Source organism: Bos mutus, chromosome 1, assembly GCF_027580195.1.
Source record: "Bos mutus isolate GX-2022 chromosome 1, NWIPB_WYAK_1.1, whole genome shotgun sequence".
Lineage (NCBI taxonomy): Eukaryota > Metazoa > Chordata > Mammalia > Artiodactyla > Bovidae > Bos > Bos mutus.
The window spans coordinates 108,078,838-108,094,858 of record NC_091617.1 but is presented as its reverse complement, the minus strand read 5'-3'; the positions used below and the strand labels follow the sequence as shown (position 1 = coordinate 108,094,858).

Here is a 16,021-nt window from a genome sequence, read left to right as displayed (position 1 = left end):
CATGATGGTTTATTCAGAAAACAAAGATCGTGGCATCTGGTCCCATCACTTCATGGGAAATAGATGGGGAAACAGTGGAAACAGTGTCAGACTTTATTTTTGGGGGCTCCAAAATCACTGCAGATGGTGACTGCAGCCATGAAATTAAAAAATGCTTACTCCTTGGAAGAAAAGTTATGACCAACCTAGATAGCATATTCAAAAGCAGAGACATTACTTTGCCAACAAAGGTCCGTCTAGTCAAGGCTACGGTTTTTCCAGTGGTCGTGTATGGATGTGAGAGTTGGGCTGTGAAGAAAGCTGAGTGCCGAAGAATTGATGCTTTTAAACTGTGGTGTTAAAAATAAATAAATAAATAAACTGTGATGTTGGAGAAGACTCTTGAGAGTCCCTTGGACTGCAAGGAGATCCAACCAGTCCATTCTGAAGGAGATCAGCCCTGGGATTTCTTTGGAAGGAATGATGCTAAAGCTGAAACTCCAGTACTTTGGCCACCTCATGTGAAGAGTTGACTCATTGGAAAAGACTCTGATGCTGGGAGGGATTAGGGGCAGGAGGAAAAGGGGACGACAGGGGATGAGATGGCTGGATGGCATCACCGACTTGATAGACGTGAGTTTGAGTGATCTCCGGGAGTTGGTGATGGACAGGGAGGCCTGGCGTGCTACGATTCATGGGGTCGCAAAGAGTCGGACAAGACTGAGCGACTGAAGTGAACTGAACTGAACTGATGCTTTATCTGTGTTATTTTGAGATGGCCACCCTTCCTTGTCTTTCTGCCCAGAGTAAGACTAAACAAAACTGATTTTCATGAAGAATTTGTTGAAACTTCGATGTCCCAAGCCATGATACATATTAAGCTTTACAAATATGCAAACCTTCTAGATATAAATGAAAGTGTCTTGTTCTGTTATCAGGCTTGCCTGGTAGCTCAGCTGGTAAAGAATCTGCCTATGATACAGGAGACCCCGGTGCGATTCCTTGGTTGGGAAGATCCACTGGAGAAGAGATAGGCTACCCACTCCATTATTCTTGAGCTTCCCTGGTGGCTCAGCTGGTAAAGAATCTCCCTGCAATGCTGGAGACCTGGGTTTGATCCGGAGACCTGGGTTTGATCCCTGGTTTGGGAAGATCCCCTGGAGAAGGGAAAGGCTACCCACTCCAGTATTCTGGCCGGGAGAATTCCATGGATTGTACAGTCTATGGGGTTGCAAAGAGTCAGACACGACTGAGCAACATTCACTTTCACTGTCATTTGATCTATTGTACCTGAAGAGAATGGCTTTCTTTGGTGTGTGTGTTTATGTATATACACGTGTACATAGCAAAATATATACATATCAAAATATGTATGTAGTAAAATATATACATATCAAATATATGTATACATATATGGAGGGGTGGTGGTTTAGGTGCTAAATTCTGTCCAACTCTTGTGACCCCATGGACTGTAGCCTGTGAGGCTCCTCTGTCCATGGGATTTCCCAGGCAAGAATATTGGAGTGGGTTATCATTTCCTTCTCTAGGGGATCTTCCCAACCTAGGAATCGAACCCAGGTCTCCTCATTGCAGGTGGTCTCCTGCACTGCAGGTAGATTCTTTACCAACTGTGCCACAAGGTGGTTTAAATGTATTTTGTCATTAAAGTCACTAACCCAACTTTCTTTTGGTTTGTGTTTGCTTGGTTATATCTCTTTTTTAGAAACCGTTCTGATTCCTTTTTGTTTCATGTGTCTCTTGTAAATCACACATCCCTAGATTTGTTTCATACCCAATCTAAGAATCTTCTCTGGTATTTTTGTTATGATGACCTTTCTTTAGTTTTCTTTTTAGTCACTGATTACTAATATTACAGTAATTACTATGTTCCATGCCAGACTTTACTTGCCTTATTTTGCTTGCTTGCTTCTTCCTGAATTTTTTTCTCTTCTTATTATATTCCTCAGAACTTTTTTCATATAATGTCTTTGTGTGTTGAATTTCCTAAGACTTTGTATGCTGAATATTTCTTTATTTTTCCTTTAATTTAAATAATAGTTTATTTGTTGAATATTAATTCTAGGTTCACAGCTTTTTTATTCACTTTCTCTTGGCAGCTTATACTCCATTGTCTAGCATTAGTGTTAAGTAATCTGATGTCAGTGCTAATTTTTTAGAGGAGTGTGCTTTTTCTTTCTGGAAACATTTAAACTTTTCTCTTGATGTATAATAGTATAGCCTTAATTATCTTTATATAATACTTTGCTGTGATTTTTCTTTAATTCTCCTGTTCACTGCTGTATGTACACTTTCAGTCTAAGATTTGAGTAATTCTATATCTAGGAAATTTGTGTCACTGTTTGTTCAAATACTTATTCCCTTTTATTTTGTCTTTGCTTTCCTTCTAGGATTCTTATTATATAGATGTTCATACTTCTACTCCTGTTCTTAATTTTCTCTCCTGTTTGTTCTTTCGTGCCTTTCCTATGGCCTTCTAGGAGAGTTCTGTCCATGTTCTAGCTCACTAGTTCATTCTTGGTCTGTAGTTACTGTGCTTTCAGTTCATCCTCTGGGTTGCTTATTTCAAACTATTGTATTTCTAATACTCATTATCTCATATTGATTATTTTTAATAACCATTTTTCATATTTAACTTCTAAAAATCTTCCCCTATCTTTGAATATGTTATTATACTTATATTCTTGCTCAGTCTGTTTTCTCTGGATGAAGTTACTTTCTTTGTTGTTATTCTGTTATTTTTAAGAACACCTCAGAGTTCTTAAAAATTTGCCTTGTGGATTTCTGTTTTATTTCCTTGCAACATTCAGCTACTTTGGCTAGTAATTTTAATCTAAGGGTAGGGGTAAAAGTCTAGGCTCTAGCTTGTGCTTATCCAGATTAATTGTTCAGCTGTGGCCTCAGTCAACCACTTTTTCCCCATAGTGTCCTCCTCCTTTTTAAAAAACAACCCAAAACAAAGCAAAGCCAAACAACCACCCACTACCCATCACCCACATACACAAAACTCCCAATACTGTTCTCCCAAACAACCCCTCACTGTTGCAGTTGCCTTGGTTCTTTGAGTGTTGTGGAGCTGGGTGGATCTACCCAGGGGCCTTCCCAGGTGGTGCAGTGGTAAAGAATCTGCCCGCCAGTGCAGGAGATGCAAGAGATGTGGGTTCGATCACTGGGTTGGGAAGATTCCCTCAAGTAGGAACTGGCAACCCACTCTAGTATTCTTGCCTGAAAAATTCCGTGGACAGAGGAGCCTGGTGGGCTATAGTCCAAAGTATGGGAATTTTGTGATGTGAATGCATGGGAAGAGTTCATTACTTCATTTGTGAGAAAAAGGGGTTTCTCCATAGGAGGTTTTGTTTAGGTTGTAGTTTGTTATAGTATTTGCTACCACTTTCCGTGTGGTATAGCTTTGACAAATAACAGAGGGAATTAAACTGGAGTATAGTAGTATGCCATGGATTTTAAGAAGAGAATTGACATGATCAAGCTTAATTTTACAAAGATCTTGCTGTCTTATGGAGAAGGAATTGACATAGGGCAAGGCAGGGGTCATTGAGACCCATTAAGAAGCTTTGCAATAATCTGAGAGAGAAAAGATGATGGCCTAAAATAAGACATAGTTGTGAAGATAGAAAGAAGTGGTTAACACTAAATGATAATTAAGGATGTTGGATAGCCAGGACCTTGTGTTTGATTATATTTGTTTATATTTGGTAGCGAAGGAAAGGGACATGTGTCAAGGAAGATGCTTAGTTTTCTTTCAGACATGTCATTCAAAATGTGTTTTTCCTAAAATCATTTAATTTAAGGAATTCTTTGAAAACATAATGAAACAATAGCTAGCCAATCTTTCTTTCTTTTTAAAGAATAGTTTCTTATCCTTGATTCCAAAATACAAATAACTCCGAAAACTGAGAGATTTTCCCTAAGTTTGTGATAAAGTCAGTTGACAGCAAAACCTACCCTTAAATGAAGCTGTGTATCGTCTTTGTTTATCCCACTTTGTGTGGATATTCATATTTTTTTCAGAATTATTGATATGTATGATGATGAGATGCTGCTTCAAGTATTGCTGTCAGTGTTTTATGACATACACCGTATGTACCTTATTACTTTTCTTAAAACCCAAAATATTCTTTGTTTGTTTGTTTTTCTTATTTTGTTATTTTTCTTATTTTTAAACTTTAGTGCTCAATTTATTAAATTCATATTCAACAAAACATTGAAGAAAACTTGAACATATAAACAATGCCAAATTTGATTAAACTGGCTTAAACATAAATACCAGTTAAAAATTTAGTATAGTGGATCCTTTTGAACATTTCAAATAGTAGATAAAACATACATAAATCTAATGAGTGTAAAGCATATCCTTATACCAAAACAGAGTACCAGAAAAGTCCAAAATATTCTGATGAAACATGTCTAGCCTTGGTGGTTTCAGATAATAAATTATGGACTTCTACTTTGAATCTGAGCATTTTTGTTCTCTTATACTGCATTATTTTCCAATAAGAACCATAGTGTGACAATGTACCTATGGGGAAAAATGAAATAGATGTGAATTATATAGTATAAATATACTTCACCCTAACATAGATTGCTGAGTTCAGGAACAAAGCAATGTGTATAGTATGCTTCTCTTTGGGTTGAAAAGAAAAAAAGAGGAGAAGCACACAGACACACACAGAAGTATGCACACACATGCATAGACTGTCTTTGGAAGGACAAATAAATAGCTAATATCAGTGATTGAGAACTAGGGGTGAGTGACAGGAAGATTTAATTTTGTTGTAGTATGTATACACACACACACACACACACACACACACAAACACATTACACTGTCAGATGTTTTACTGTGTGTATTTTTATTTTTGTTTAAATTTTAAATTACACAAGTTATAAGTTATATGAAAACTTCCTTGTGAACACTTAAAAATTCATCAGACTTCCAGCTCTAATAAATATATTAATCGTATAATAATAAAAGTAAAAATAATGATGTAGTTACTGGCCTGTTGTGACATGCCTTGTTGCAGTCTATGTCTATCATTTGTCATTAGAACTGTATCCAGAGAATGAGTTTCAGAAACCCTTAAGTTTTAAAATGTTGATTATGTAGCACTGTCAGAAGCAGAAAAGAGAATGGCTAAAGAGGAGTAGTAATCAGTGGACAGTGGCGTTTATTCCCAAGATGCCAGACTGGGCAGTGAGAGGAAACATTGGAAGCCACTTGTATAGTTTTCAAGCAGTTGATCCAAAGGGAAAAGATAGGGAAATTTGAAAAAAGATTATATAACAAGACAAAGGAAACAGAAGTAAATATATTTTTGGCAAAAAAAAATTGGAGACAAAATAAAGAGAAAAGAAATAACATTGGGACCCCTTCAGAGAAAAATAGGTGTGGGGAAAAGATTAAACATCATGAATGCAGTACTGTCATCAGATGTTCCATAATTATTTTCTGCATTGTGGTAGAAGTACAATTTTGTGTTAAAGCAAGTAAGGTATGGTCTTAATAATGGAATTAAAATACTGCTTGATCAGAGTGAGAATAGGGAAAGTCCATTACTCACTAATAAATTAGCATTAACTGAAATGAGGAAAAAGCATCCAACTATTGCCATATTCCACCAAATGTGTATTTAAATTATCTTTGCTACTTGTATAGTTATTTGTGTTTTGTCTCATCAGCTCATTTTTTTTTTTTTAGTGAAAAGCAAGAAATTAAATACTTAAAATAAATATTGTAATATTTGATGTTTGTGTTTTCACTGGTGATTAATTTTTCAATATTATAATTTTAGGTTCTGATTTATAGTGGGTACTAACTTGATAAAATTAATGGCAGGAAAAAATTTAAGATTTAGTGTCTTTAGTTATGCACTGATAAATATTATTTTTGTGCATATTCCTTGTATAAAAATGCACCTATTGATAGATGGGCATTTGATAAAGCAAATATAGTAAAATGTCAATTGTAGATGGTAGATAAAATGTCAAATCTAGATGGTAGATAGAATCTGTATGTTTGAACATTTTTGTAATAAATGTTAAAAAAATAAACTCGAATGAAAAAGCTAATGTAAAATAAAGATAGTGTACAAATAGTAAAATGATAATCTTTGATTTTTTTTTTGTTCTCCACTGACTTTGAAAAATCTGAAACATTTTACTAGATGAATATAAATTTTAGTGTTAATACTACTATTAAATATAAATAAATTATCTGTTCCTAAGGAAATTGTTCTGTCCTTAAAAATGGGGTTATTATGAACATTAGGAAAGATATATGAAAAAGTTATAGGGGTTTGTAAAATATTTTTGAGGTAAACATAAATTATAGCAGACGAGGGTTTAACAACTATTTTAAACTTTTATTCTTCTGTTTTAGGGAATCTGGAAACATCAAAGCTGGATTAGAACATCTGGTAAGTTCTAATTTTCTCTTGAACATTTGCATCATCTTTGATATCTGCATTCTAAATGAACACTTTTGAATGAGCTTTGAATACCTTGTATTGAGAAAGTCAACCATTTCCCAAAGGGTCAGCTTACTGTTATTATGTGAAGGCACTTACATTTTCATTTATCTTATCATTTCAAGGGAATTAAAATTTTTTTAAATTACTTTTTTTTTTTTGATGTAGAGATGAAATAAAATAGATGACAATCCTTGGATTGATGATTGCTTTAATTATAAACAAAAATGTTTGGTGTAGAATTTTTGGCATATCTTGATCTGACAAAAACAAGCTTGTGTGTTAAGAAAAAAACAATCAAATATTGCATGCATAAATGTGGTATGTTTTAGCAATTTAACAGCTTTGAAAGAAGTGCACAGCTTTGTTTTTCCTAATGTCTTTGCTTTATGAATAATGCATTGGTTTAAACTACATTCAGTTTTAGAATATAAAATAATTGAGATGCAAAATTTTCGGTTTCAGTAAACATTTTTAAAGCACAAGTGAAATTCCAGCTGACTTAACATTAAAATCTGTCCATTGATCAAAAAGTTGGAAAACTGCTGTGTTATACCAGGTCCAAAATTCATTGAGCTCACCACATTGAGTGTTCATTACAACATTAAGTAGTTCATTTAAACAGAGCATTATAAAGTCATGCTCTGGTTTCTGGTCAGATCCAAATGTTGAATAATTAATGATAGAGATTCTTTTGTAAATACTATCTAAGTAGTTTTTTCATGCAAGACTTCATTCGTGTATCATATTGTAGCTTTGTTATCTATTAATGTGCTTTTGTTGTGCTCACACAAGAGCAAATAGGAGCAGCTCCATTTTTATTTATAGCAGTTTTAGAGTTGAAAGGATTTTTGGTTTTTCTTTCAATAACTAAAGGAAACTGAGGAAATCTAGACTTTTCAAAGTGATTAAATCATGCTAAAAATTACAGGTTAATTATTAAAAGCAGAACACAATAACCAAGTTAGAAAAATTGAACTATGTATATATTTCCAGATTAGAAGTAAATAAATAACATTGTTATTCTCATTATTAAAAATTATTTCTTGAATCTTCATTTCTCACTTAATAGTACAAGATATATTTAGGAGATACATATGGACATTACAATAAAAATATTAATCTAAAACATCTAATGCCAGTATCAGTTGGAAGCTTATAACAAGAATAGCTAACGTAGTGCCAATCTCTTATAAATTATTATGTAATAAAAAGACTTTATATTTATGTGATTCATATTCATCAGTAAACAAATTAGATTCTAACCTTTGTTTAAATTTTATATTTTTTCATACTAGTATGAATTTATTTTCAGTGACAATTTCTTGCATTTATACTCGACTTGTAATCTTGTGCAACAGTGGTTTTCTGACTGCCCTGGGCTGCCAGGTTTTCTCCCCATAGCAAATAGCACTCCAGGCTTCCACTGCCCACTTTAGCCAGAACAGTGCCCATTTTTAGTTATTTTGTATACTTTTAAACTTTTAAAATAAGATTTCATCTAAACAGAGTTCTGCGACTATAGGTATTTTAAAACCTTTGATGAAGTATAGCCACGTGTATTAATTATAGTCAGAAGTAATGGTTTGTTAAATTATTATTTCCCATTCTTGACTCTAAGTTATATTTAGTTTTTATCTGAGTCATATACATCAAATGTATTTCAAAGATAATGCATTTTAGGGATTAGAGAGCCAGGATTAATATAACAGGTAGTGGAAGTAGATGATTTTAATGCATTTTACCTCAGTTATTCAAACTCTATAGCTTAACATTGTAAAATTGACCCACTGACTGAACTATTAACAGCATTATGAATACATAGCATAATATCACATATATACATCTATGTATTGCTTTGTACACTAATAATATTAAGTAAAGTTAATGATATTCTTTATAACTGTCTAAAAGGAAGTAAATGTAAGAATTCATTGAAACCTGTCAATCTAGCAACTCTGGGCTCCTCAGATTTGTTATCTCTCCACTTACCAAATGAACAGCACTTATAGCCCTTACAAGCCCTTCTAGCCCTTGTACTCTTTCTTTGAATTGACTGTATGCCAAATACAGTTAGAAGTACAGATTCTAATAGATTGGTTTAAAAAAAATATATAGTGTAAAAATAAAATGAGAAGAGCATCCCACACATTTAGAATTAGTTTCTTCTATTTATGTAGCCTTCTTCAGCCTTTTTCTTTCCAAATTTACTTGAATTGTCATAGAAAATTAGCATTGTCCTGAGAGAGGGTAAAATCCAGTATAAATTTAAATTTAGTTAAGAAAAATGACATATGAAGTATGTTATATTTACCACAAGGACACATACATGGTTGCACTGTCTGTACTCTGTTTATGGGCTCTTCTTGATATATATAGTATCTGTAACCTGGAAGGGAGAAATCAGTTGTGGATGTATGGAGAGAAGAGTAAGATGGATGGACTTTGTTTCCCTCGGACCTCTTCAGGGGTTGATTCATTTATTTGTCACAATCTCTCAAGCCCTGATTCAGTCTTTATTTCATTATTCCTTTCTATCTGTGTTGCCACCTTTTCCTGTGAACTGTCCAGCGTGTCATTCTTAGCTTAAATTTCTTTTCATATACTCCCCAATACCATTTTATTTATCTTCTCACAAACTTGTCTACCACCCATAAAGACTATATCTGTTTAAAGTTCTAAACACGGCCTTTGAAGGTTGGTGCCTCATGATCCACTGATAATTCTTGCCTGATGATTGAGAAAATGAGATTTTTCCAGCTTTACTATTCCCCTATATTTAGGAGCCAGCGTTCAACTATAAGGTCCCAGGTTTTATGTTTCTAGAAGTTGTATGATCCATTTGCTCGGTGGTAAGTAAAGAATCCACCAGCCAGTGTAGGAAATGTGGGTTCAATCCCTGGGTCAGGAAGATCACCTGAAATAGGAATTGGCAACCCATTCCCACAGTCTTCTTGCCTGGGAAATTCCATGTACAGAGAAGCCTGATGGGTTATAGTCTGGAGGGTCTCTAAGAGTCAGACATGACTGACCACGGATGTGCATTCTACTAATGAGGTGGATGAAACTGGAGCCTATTATACAGAGTGAAGTAAGCCAGAAAGAAAACACCAATACAGTATACTAACGCATATATATGGAATTTAGAAAGATGGTAACGATAACCCTGTAAATGAGACAGCAAAAGAGACACAGATGTATAGAACAGTCTTTTGGACTCTGTGGGAGAGGGAGAGGGTGGGATGATTTGGGAGAATGGCATTGAAACATGTATAATATCACATATGAAACAAATCACCAGTCCAGGTTTGATGCATGATACTGGATGCTTGGGGCTGGTGCACTGGGATGACCCAGAGGGATGGGATGGGGAGGGAGGTGGGAGGGGGGTTCGAGATGGGGAACACGTGTATACCTGTGGTGGATTCATGTTGATGTATGGCAAAACCAATACAATATTGTAAAGTAATTAACCTCCAATTAAAATAAATAATTTTATATTAAAAAATTAAAAAATAAATAAAAGTAAAACAAACCCCCCCCCCAAATAAATAAAGAAAAGCCCATCCTTCTTATTTTACTTTTCTTTTTACTGTGAGCAAAGACTCATGAACAGATTATTATCAGTTACTTTTCTTATTTACTTTGTCACTCAGATTGTGCCATATTTGTCCAGAGAGTCCTCTTTCAAGATGATTTCTGGGTCCTTTTGACATACTCTTATTTTTTTTTTTTTCTAAGCATGTCCTCATTTTCTGATAAACATGTTTGAGGGTCATCTTATACCTTCCTGTCCCACTCCCAGAATCAGCCATTTCTTCAGTATCTCATTTTAAAGGAGAATGGTATTTAGGAGTCAAGGTCTGGACATGTGATGTGCTCATTTTCTTTGGAATTTTCTTACTTCTAGGAACTTTTAGTCCTAGATTAGACAGATAAATAGAGGGAGGGAGGTTAGTACATAGATATTTTTAAGAACATGTGAGTCATAGTGATGCCTCCAATTTCAATCCAAACCGAAGAGTTCTTCCTTGTTCTCCCCCATTTCATATTTGTATTTATGTAAAGTGAGAGTCCAGACTCCTGTAGCACTAATATGTTTACCCATTCGCTCAATCATATAATATACATAAAATAGTTCCAAAATCACTACAACTGTATCTTTTGAAAACAGACTTAATTAAAAGACCTCAAGATTTATTTGCAGTTTTTTCCCCTTGAGTGTAGTTTAATCATTTGAAATATAGTTACATTCATCTGTTCCCATTTATGGGCTTCCCTTGTGGCACAGCTGATAAAGAATCCGCCTACAATGTGGGAGACCTGGGTTCGATCCTTGGGTTGGGAAGATCCCCTGGAGAAGGAAAAGGCTACCTACTCCAGTATTCTGGCCTGGAGAATTCCATGGACTTTATCGTTCATGCGGTTGCAGAGTCAGACACGACTGAACGACTTTCATTTCACTTCACTTCATATTTAATTTTAGGTGCCTTTATTCCCATTCTTGTTGATTTAATTATGCTTGAATATCCGTAAGGTTAGCATGTTTTCAGAAGTCAAAATGTTATATGCTGTGGTATTCTCAGAGAGGTGTTACCCCTTCCTATCTAGCTATTCTCTATTTCTTGTATATAGCAAATTTTATTAATTTCTTGTTTGTAATTCCTATGCTTTTCATAAGATTAAGAATATATCCTGGTGACTCCGACGGTAAAGGATAAGCCTGCAATGTGGGAGACCTCGGTTTGATTCCCAGGTCAGGAAGATCCCTTGGAGAAGGGAATGGCTACCCACTCAAGTATTCTTGCCTAGAAAATCCCATGGACAGAGGAGCTTGGTGGGCTACAGTCTATGGATTGCCAAAGAGTCAGCCACTACTTAGCCACTAAACAGCAACAGCAACTATATGCTTGTATGTATGTATTCCCATTTCCTCTTTCTTATAAAAAGCATATTGTATATATATTTTTTACTGTAATTTGCTCTTTTCACTCATTAGTATATCCTGGAAATTACTCCATAATTGCTTGCATATCATTATATTTACTATGTTTCTTTCTCTGTTTAGCTGTGGCTCATATGTACAATATTCCCCAAGATCTTGCACATTCCAAGCTGTTTTTCTGGAGTCTTGCCACTTGAATGACAACTTGGACTGAACATAAAATCCTTGGCTCACAGTTTTCTTTGATTTTCTTGAAATATTATTCTGCTTTTGATATCTCTGGTTTAGTTAAGTTCAGTTCAGTTGATAAGTCGCGTCTGACTCTTTGCGACCCCATGGACTGCAGCAAGCCAGGCCTCACTGTCCATCAGCAGTTCCCGGAGTTTACTCAAACTCATGTCCATTGAGTCGGTGATGCCATCCAACCATCTCATCCTCTGTCGTCCCCTTCTCCTCCCACCTTCAGTCTTTCTCAGATTCAGATATCCCAGATATCTCTGGTACCAGCCTTATATTTTTACTTTTATGGATTTTTATTTTATTTTTGTTTTTAATTCTCTCAATTGTTTTCCTGGTTTTATTCGATATTTCTTATTAAGTTTTCATTAGAATTTATTCTTTTTTGTATACCTTATAATGTATCCTTCATATCTGAAATATTTCCCCCTTACATTTATGTTTTTATTCTTTGAATATCTGATTCTAGGTTTTCTTTCTATTATTTGTCCGTATGAGTCTTGTGCTTTGTAATTGGTTTTAAGGGGAGAATTTTCATCTTTTGTAATGTTTTAATCTGGTGACTGTGTCAGGGTGATTTTGATTTCTTTCCCTTCCTTTCCCTCCCTCCCTCTCTCCCTCCCTTCCTTCCCTTTAAAAATCCTATATGTTTTGTAGACAGGGCTCCTGGTTTAAGGGTGCCCTCTTCTGCAGTATATACTGTGCTTAGTCACTCAGTCATGGCTGACTCTTTGCGACCCCATGGACTGTAAGCCCACCAGGCTCCTCTGTCCATGGAATTCTCCAGCCAGGAATAGTAGAGTGGGTTGCCATGCCCTCCTCCAGGGGATCTTGCCAACCCAGGGATTGAACCCAGGTCTCCTGCATTGTAGGTATACTCTTTACTGTCTGAGCTACCAGGGAAGACCTTCCACAATATATTGAAGCATCATTCCCTAACAGATGATGATGGCAGGGAGGAAGGGGTTGGCATGTCTTGTTTCTCTTTAGCATTTTGTTTCTTACTACTTTCTTCCATGTTTTCTATTTACCTGATTTTCTCCCAGAAGCAATGCTTCCTCAGGCTGCCTCTTCTGGTTTCACTCATTTTCAACCCTCTTTGCTCTAGCTAGAGCTCTGGTAACACCAGCTCCTAGGCCTGTGTTCACTATTTTGGCATTTTAGGGTTGCACTTTTTTTTTCCCTGGGGATGATTTTTGTTTTTATTTCCATTTATGTATTAAACTTAAAGCTATTATCAGGACGATGGCAAGGGGAGGTGTCTTAGAAAACTTTTGCCTCAAAAGAGAAATTTATAATGAAAAATGTCAGAAATCAATGTTTAATAGGCCTTGAATCGTATGCAGTCCCCTGCAGTCCTCCTAGAGTGATCAGAATGGTCAGCAGAATTGAATACAAAACATCTCAGAGTTCAGTGTGAATATCTACTCAGAGACTTAGAGAAAATCATTGCTTATAATGTCATGCTTAGTTAGATTTTATAATGAACTTAAAGAAATAGTACTTTTTATTTGATGAAAAATCATACACAAATTAAAGACTTTCTGATGTGACCCCAGTTTGTATCTGTTAACACAGTAGGGTTGAAGGAATGGAGGTGGGGGTTATTAGATGGTGATGTTGCTTCTGACTCTGAGTTCTCTGTTATATCAAAGGTAGCTGACTCCCTATTTTTCTACCTCTTGTGTTTTTAACTTCTGGATAATATAGTGAGTTGTAGCTCTTATTGAAATACTCAGTAGGGCTAAAATATTTTCTTTTTAGAGTGTTTTTAATACAGTCAAGTAGCTGACAGTAACATACATTTTTATTGTTACAATTATAAAAGTGTGCAAGAGATAGAATCTTGTCATGTGATTATAGTATAGCTATTATTGTTTTTTATTAGCAATCTATACAAATAATGCTATCCTTTCCTCTTGGGAGAGGGCTTAAGATCTGAATATATTGGGTTGAGCTAAATGAAAAATTGTCACTTCTTTTTAAGGTCAGAATAGTTTTGGGGGTTGTTTCTGACTTGAAAGAAGGACTGCTGTGCCATGTCTCCTTGGGCAGAGAATGAAGTGAATTATCCTGATCAGTATGATACTTCTAAAGCTTCCCTTGTTCTCTTTTCTGAAAAGTCAAATAACTGGAGATACGTAGGAGTCGGAGAACATGACCTAGGTCAGTGCCCCTCCATCTTTAATGTGCATATGAATCTCCTGTAGATACTATTTAAACTCTGGATCTGGGGTGGGGCTTAAGAGTCCGCATTTAGCAAGCTCCCAAGTGAGGCTAATGCTGCTGGTCCAGAAAACAGCAGAAAGAAAAGTACATTCAAAGACATTGACTTGAAAGACAAGTGAGCAGGGAACAAGGCCCTTGAATCAGATGAAAAATCTAGATATATCCCCCATATAGTCATGAGTATGATTCTGCAACCTATGAATGATTGGGAGAGACAGACACTCCATGGGTTTACACAGGGCCAAAATTTCATCATCTTTCTACTCTGTGAGAGTCGCAGAGGGCCAATTTTTTTTTTCTTTATTTGGGTTCTGGATATTAGGTTGTATATTTCAGAGCTAGAGCTGGGCACCAGAACTAATAATACCTTGTTCAACTCTAGGTGGAAGGTTAAATAAGTGATGATAAATCTTTTAGTAAAATGGGTTATAAGTATTTACAACTTTAAGTGGGATTTGCTTTCTATTAATAGTTGAATAGCAAAAGAACTCTGGAGCCATACCTGTGGGTTTTTTCTCCCCACAGAGGTCTCATTTATGCTTCTTATATTGTATAACATTTGAGAGTGATGACCTACTTGTCCTTGTGGTCAGGCAACACAGTCTGGCCATTTTAAGTGTTGAAAAGCAACTGTCATTAATAGCTTGTTTAGCCCATCAGTGGTTTGTAGACTGTAGTTGCTGCTTGCCAGAAATGTAGGCAGGCCCATTGCTATTACATGCTCATCGATAGTACTACATTCTAGTAAAAGCCCTTTTCTCTCTGTTTTAGGCTATTTTGCATAGAACTTGTAAATAAAATGGATGTATTTCAGTTCACAGTTTAATAATTTTATTTAACAGAAGCATAAACACAGTTAACACATTATCATACTTTTGAGGATGCAGGCAGAGGTTTTGAAACCTCTTCTAAAGCAGAGGTTATGAACCCTGCTCATCCTTTGTTACATTTTAAAATACCTGTCTTATTTTAATGTTTCACCACTGTGTTTTGAAAACGTTTTTGACATTTGTCTAAATGAGTTTGAGAACATAATTATCTCACAATGCACCTATGTTACTCATACACCATATATATTTATTAAACACTGATGTAAAATATCTATTACCTCATATACTATTTAAGGACTTCAATGTAGTAAATCCCTTTCCTCCCAGCATTTTAATATTTTTTTTCACCTAAGCCAATATATATTTGAAGTGTAGGGTACTTGTGTGTGTTAAAACAGATGCTTTCCTTAAACTGTGATTGTGAGGTAAAACAGCATGAAGTTTTTCTTCTTTCTGGAAGATCAGTTCCATAAATTTTTCTCTCTTTCCTTTTAACAAATAAGTGTGTCCTATGAATATATGCAAATTAAAATACCTTTAAATATGGATTAAATGTTAATATCATGTTACTATCATGATTTCTTACAAGTCCTAAATCTGGGAATCAGCTCACATTTCAGTCAGAAGCAGTACCTTGCCAGTGATCCATTTCTCTGAAACATTTTGATCAGTTACAAGTTTATTAAAAATTGTTTCTGAAGTAAATGATTAAAAAATATTACCTGATTATCCAAACAGCATGAACCTGAGCCCTTTTTCTGAGTCTGCCTTGAGCCTACCCTTACTCTGTCTCGTCTCTTCCAAGAAAAATCTGTCGGTTGTTGTTGCATTTTTAAGACACAGTGGTTTTGTGGGAAATGGTAGCCAGTTAGCTTAAAAAAAAAAAAAAAAAAAAAGAACAGATGACAATATGTCATGTAATTTTAATGATACTACTAGTAGTCTCAGATTTATATTTAACCTAGATAAAATTTATTTTCTTACCTTTATGCATGTGTGCTTATTAAAGCTTTCTAAAGTAGAACCAAATATTTTAAGTGCATTAAATAACTCCTGCTTCCCATTATTCAAGAGTCTGAAAGTCAGGCTTTTTTGAAACCACAAGAGTAACTGAATATTGTATTTGGATATTTTTAATATTTTAGTTATAGACACCATAGTTTCTGTCTCATTGTAGAGAACCCCACAAGGTACCTGTTAGTTATTTTATGCTTTTTCAGGATCTAAGGTCTGTAACTGCAGAAAGAGAACTAATAGCAGAGGTAACAGGGCTGCTTTTTATTTCTCCAGTCAAAGCA

The 16,021-nt window shown here is 35.2% G+C and overlaps 1 protein-coding gene across 1 annotated transcript in view; it reads left to right on the top strand.

Moving 5' to 3' along the window:
- Window positions 1-16,021, top strand: part of RSRC1 (arginine and serine rich coiled-coil 1) — a 441,173-nt gene that overhangs the window by 181,625 nt on the left and 243,527 nt on the right. The window contains exon 5 of the mRNA XM_005907366.2: window positions 6,395-6,431. Within this exon, the coding sequence (XP_005907428.1) occupies window positions 6,395-6,431 (37 nt within the window). The remainder of the gene's footprint in view (window positions 1-6,394; window positions 6,432-16,021) is intronic.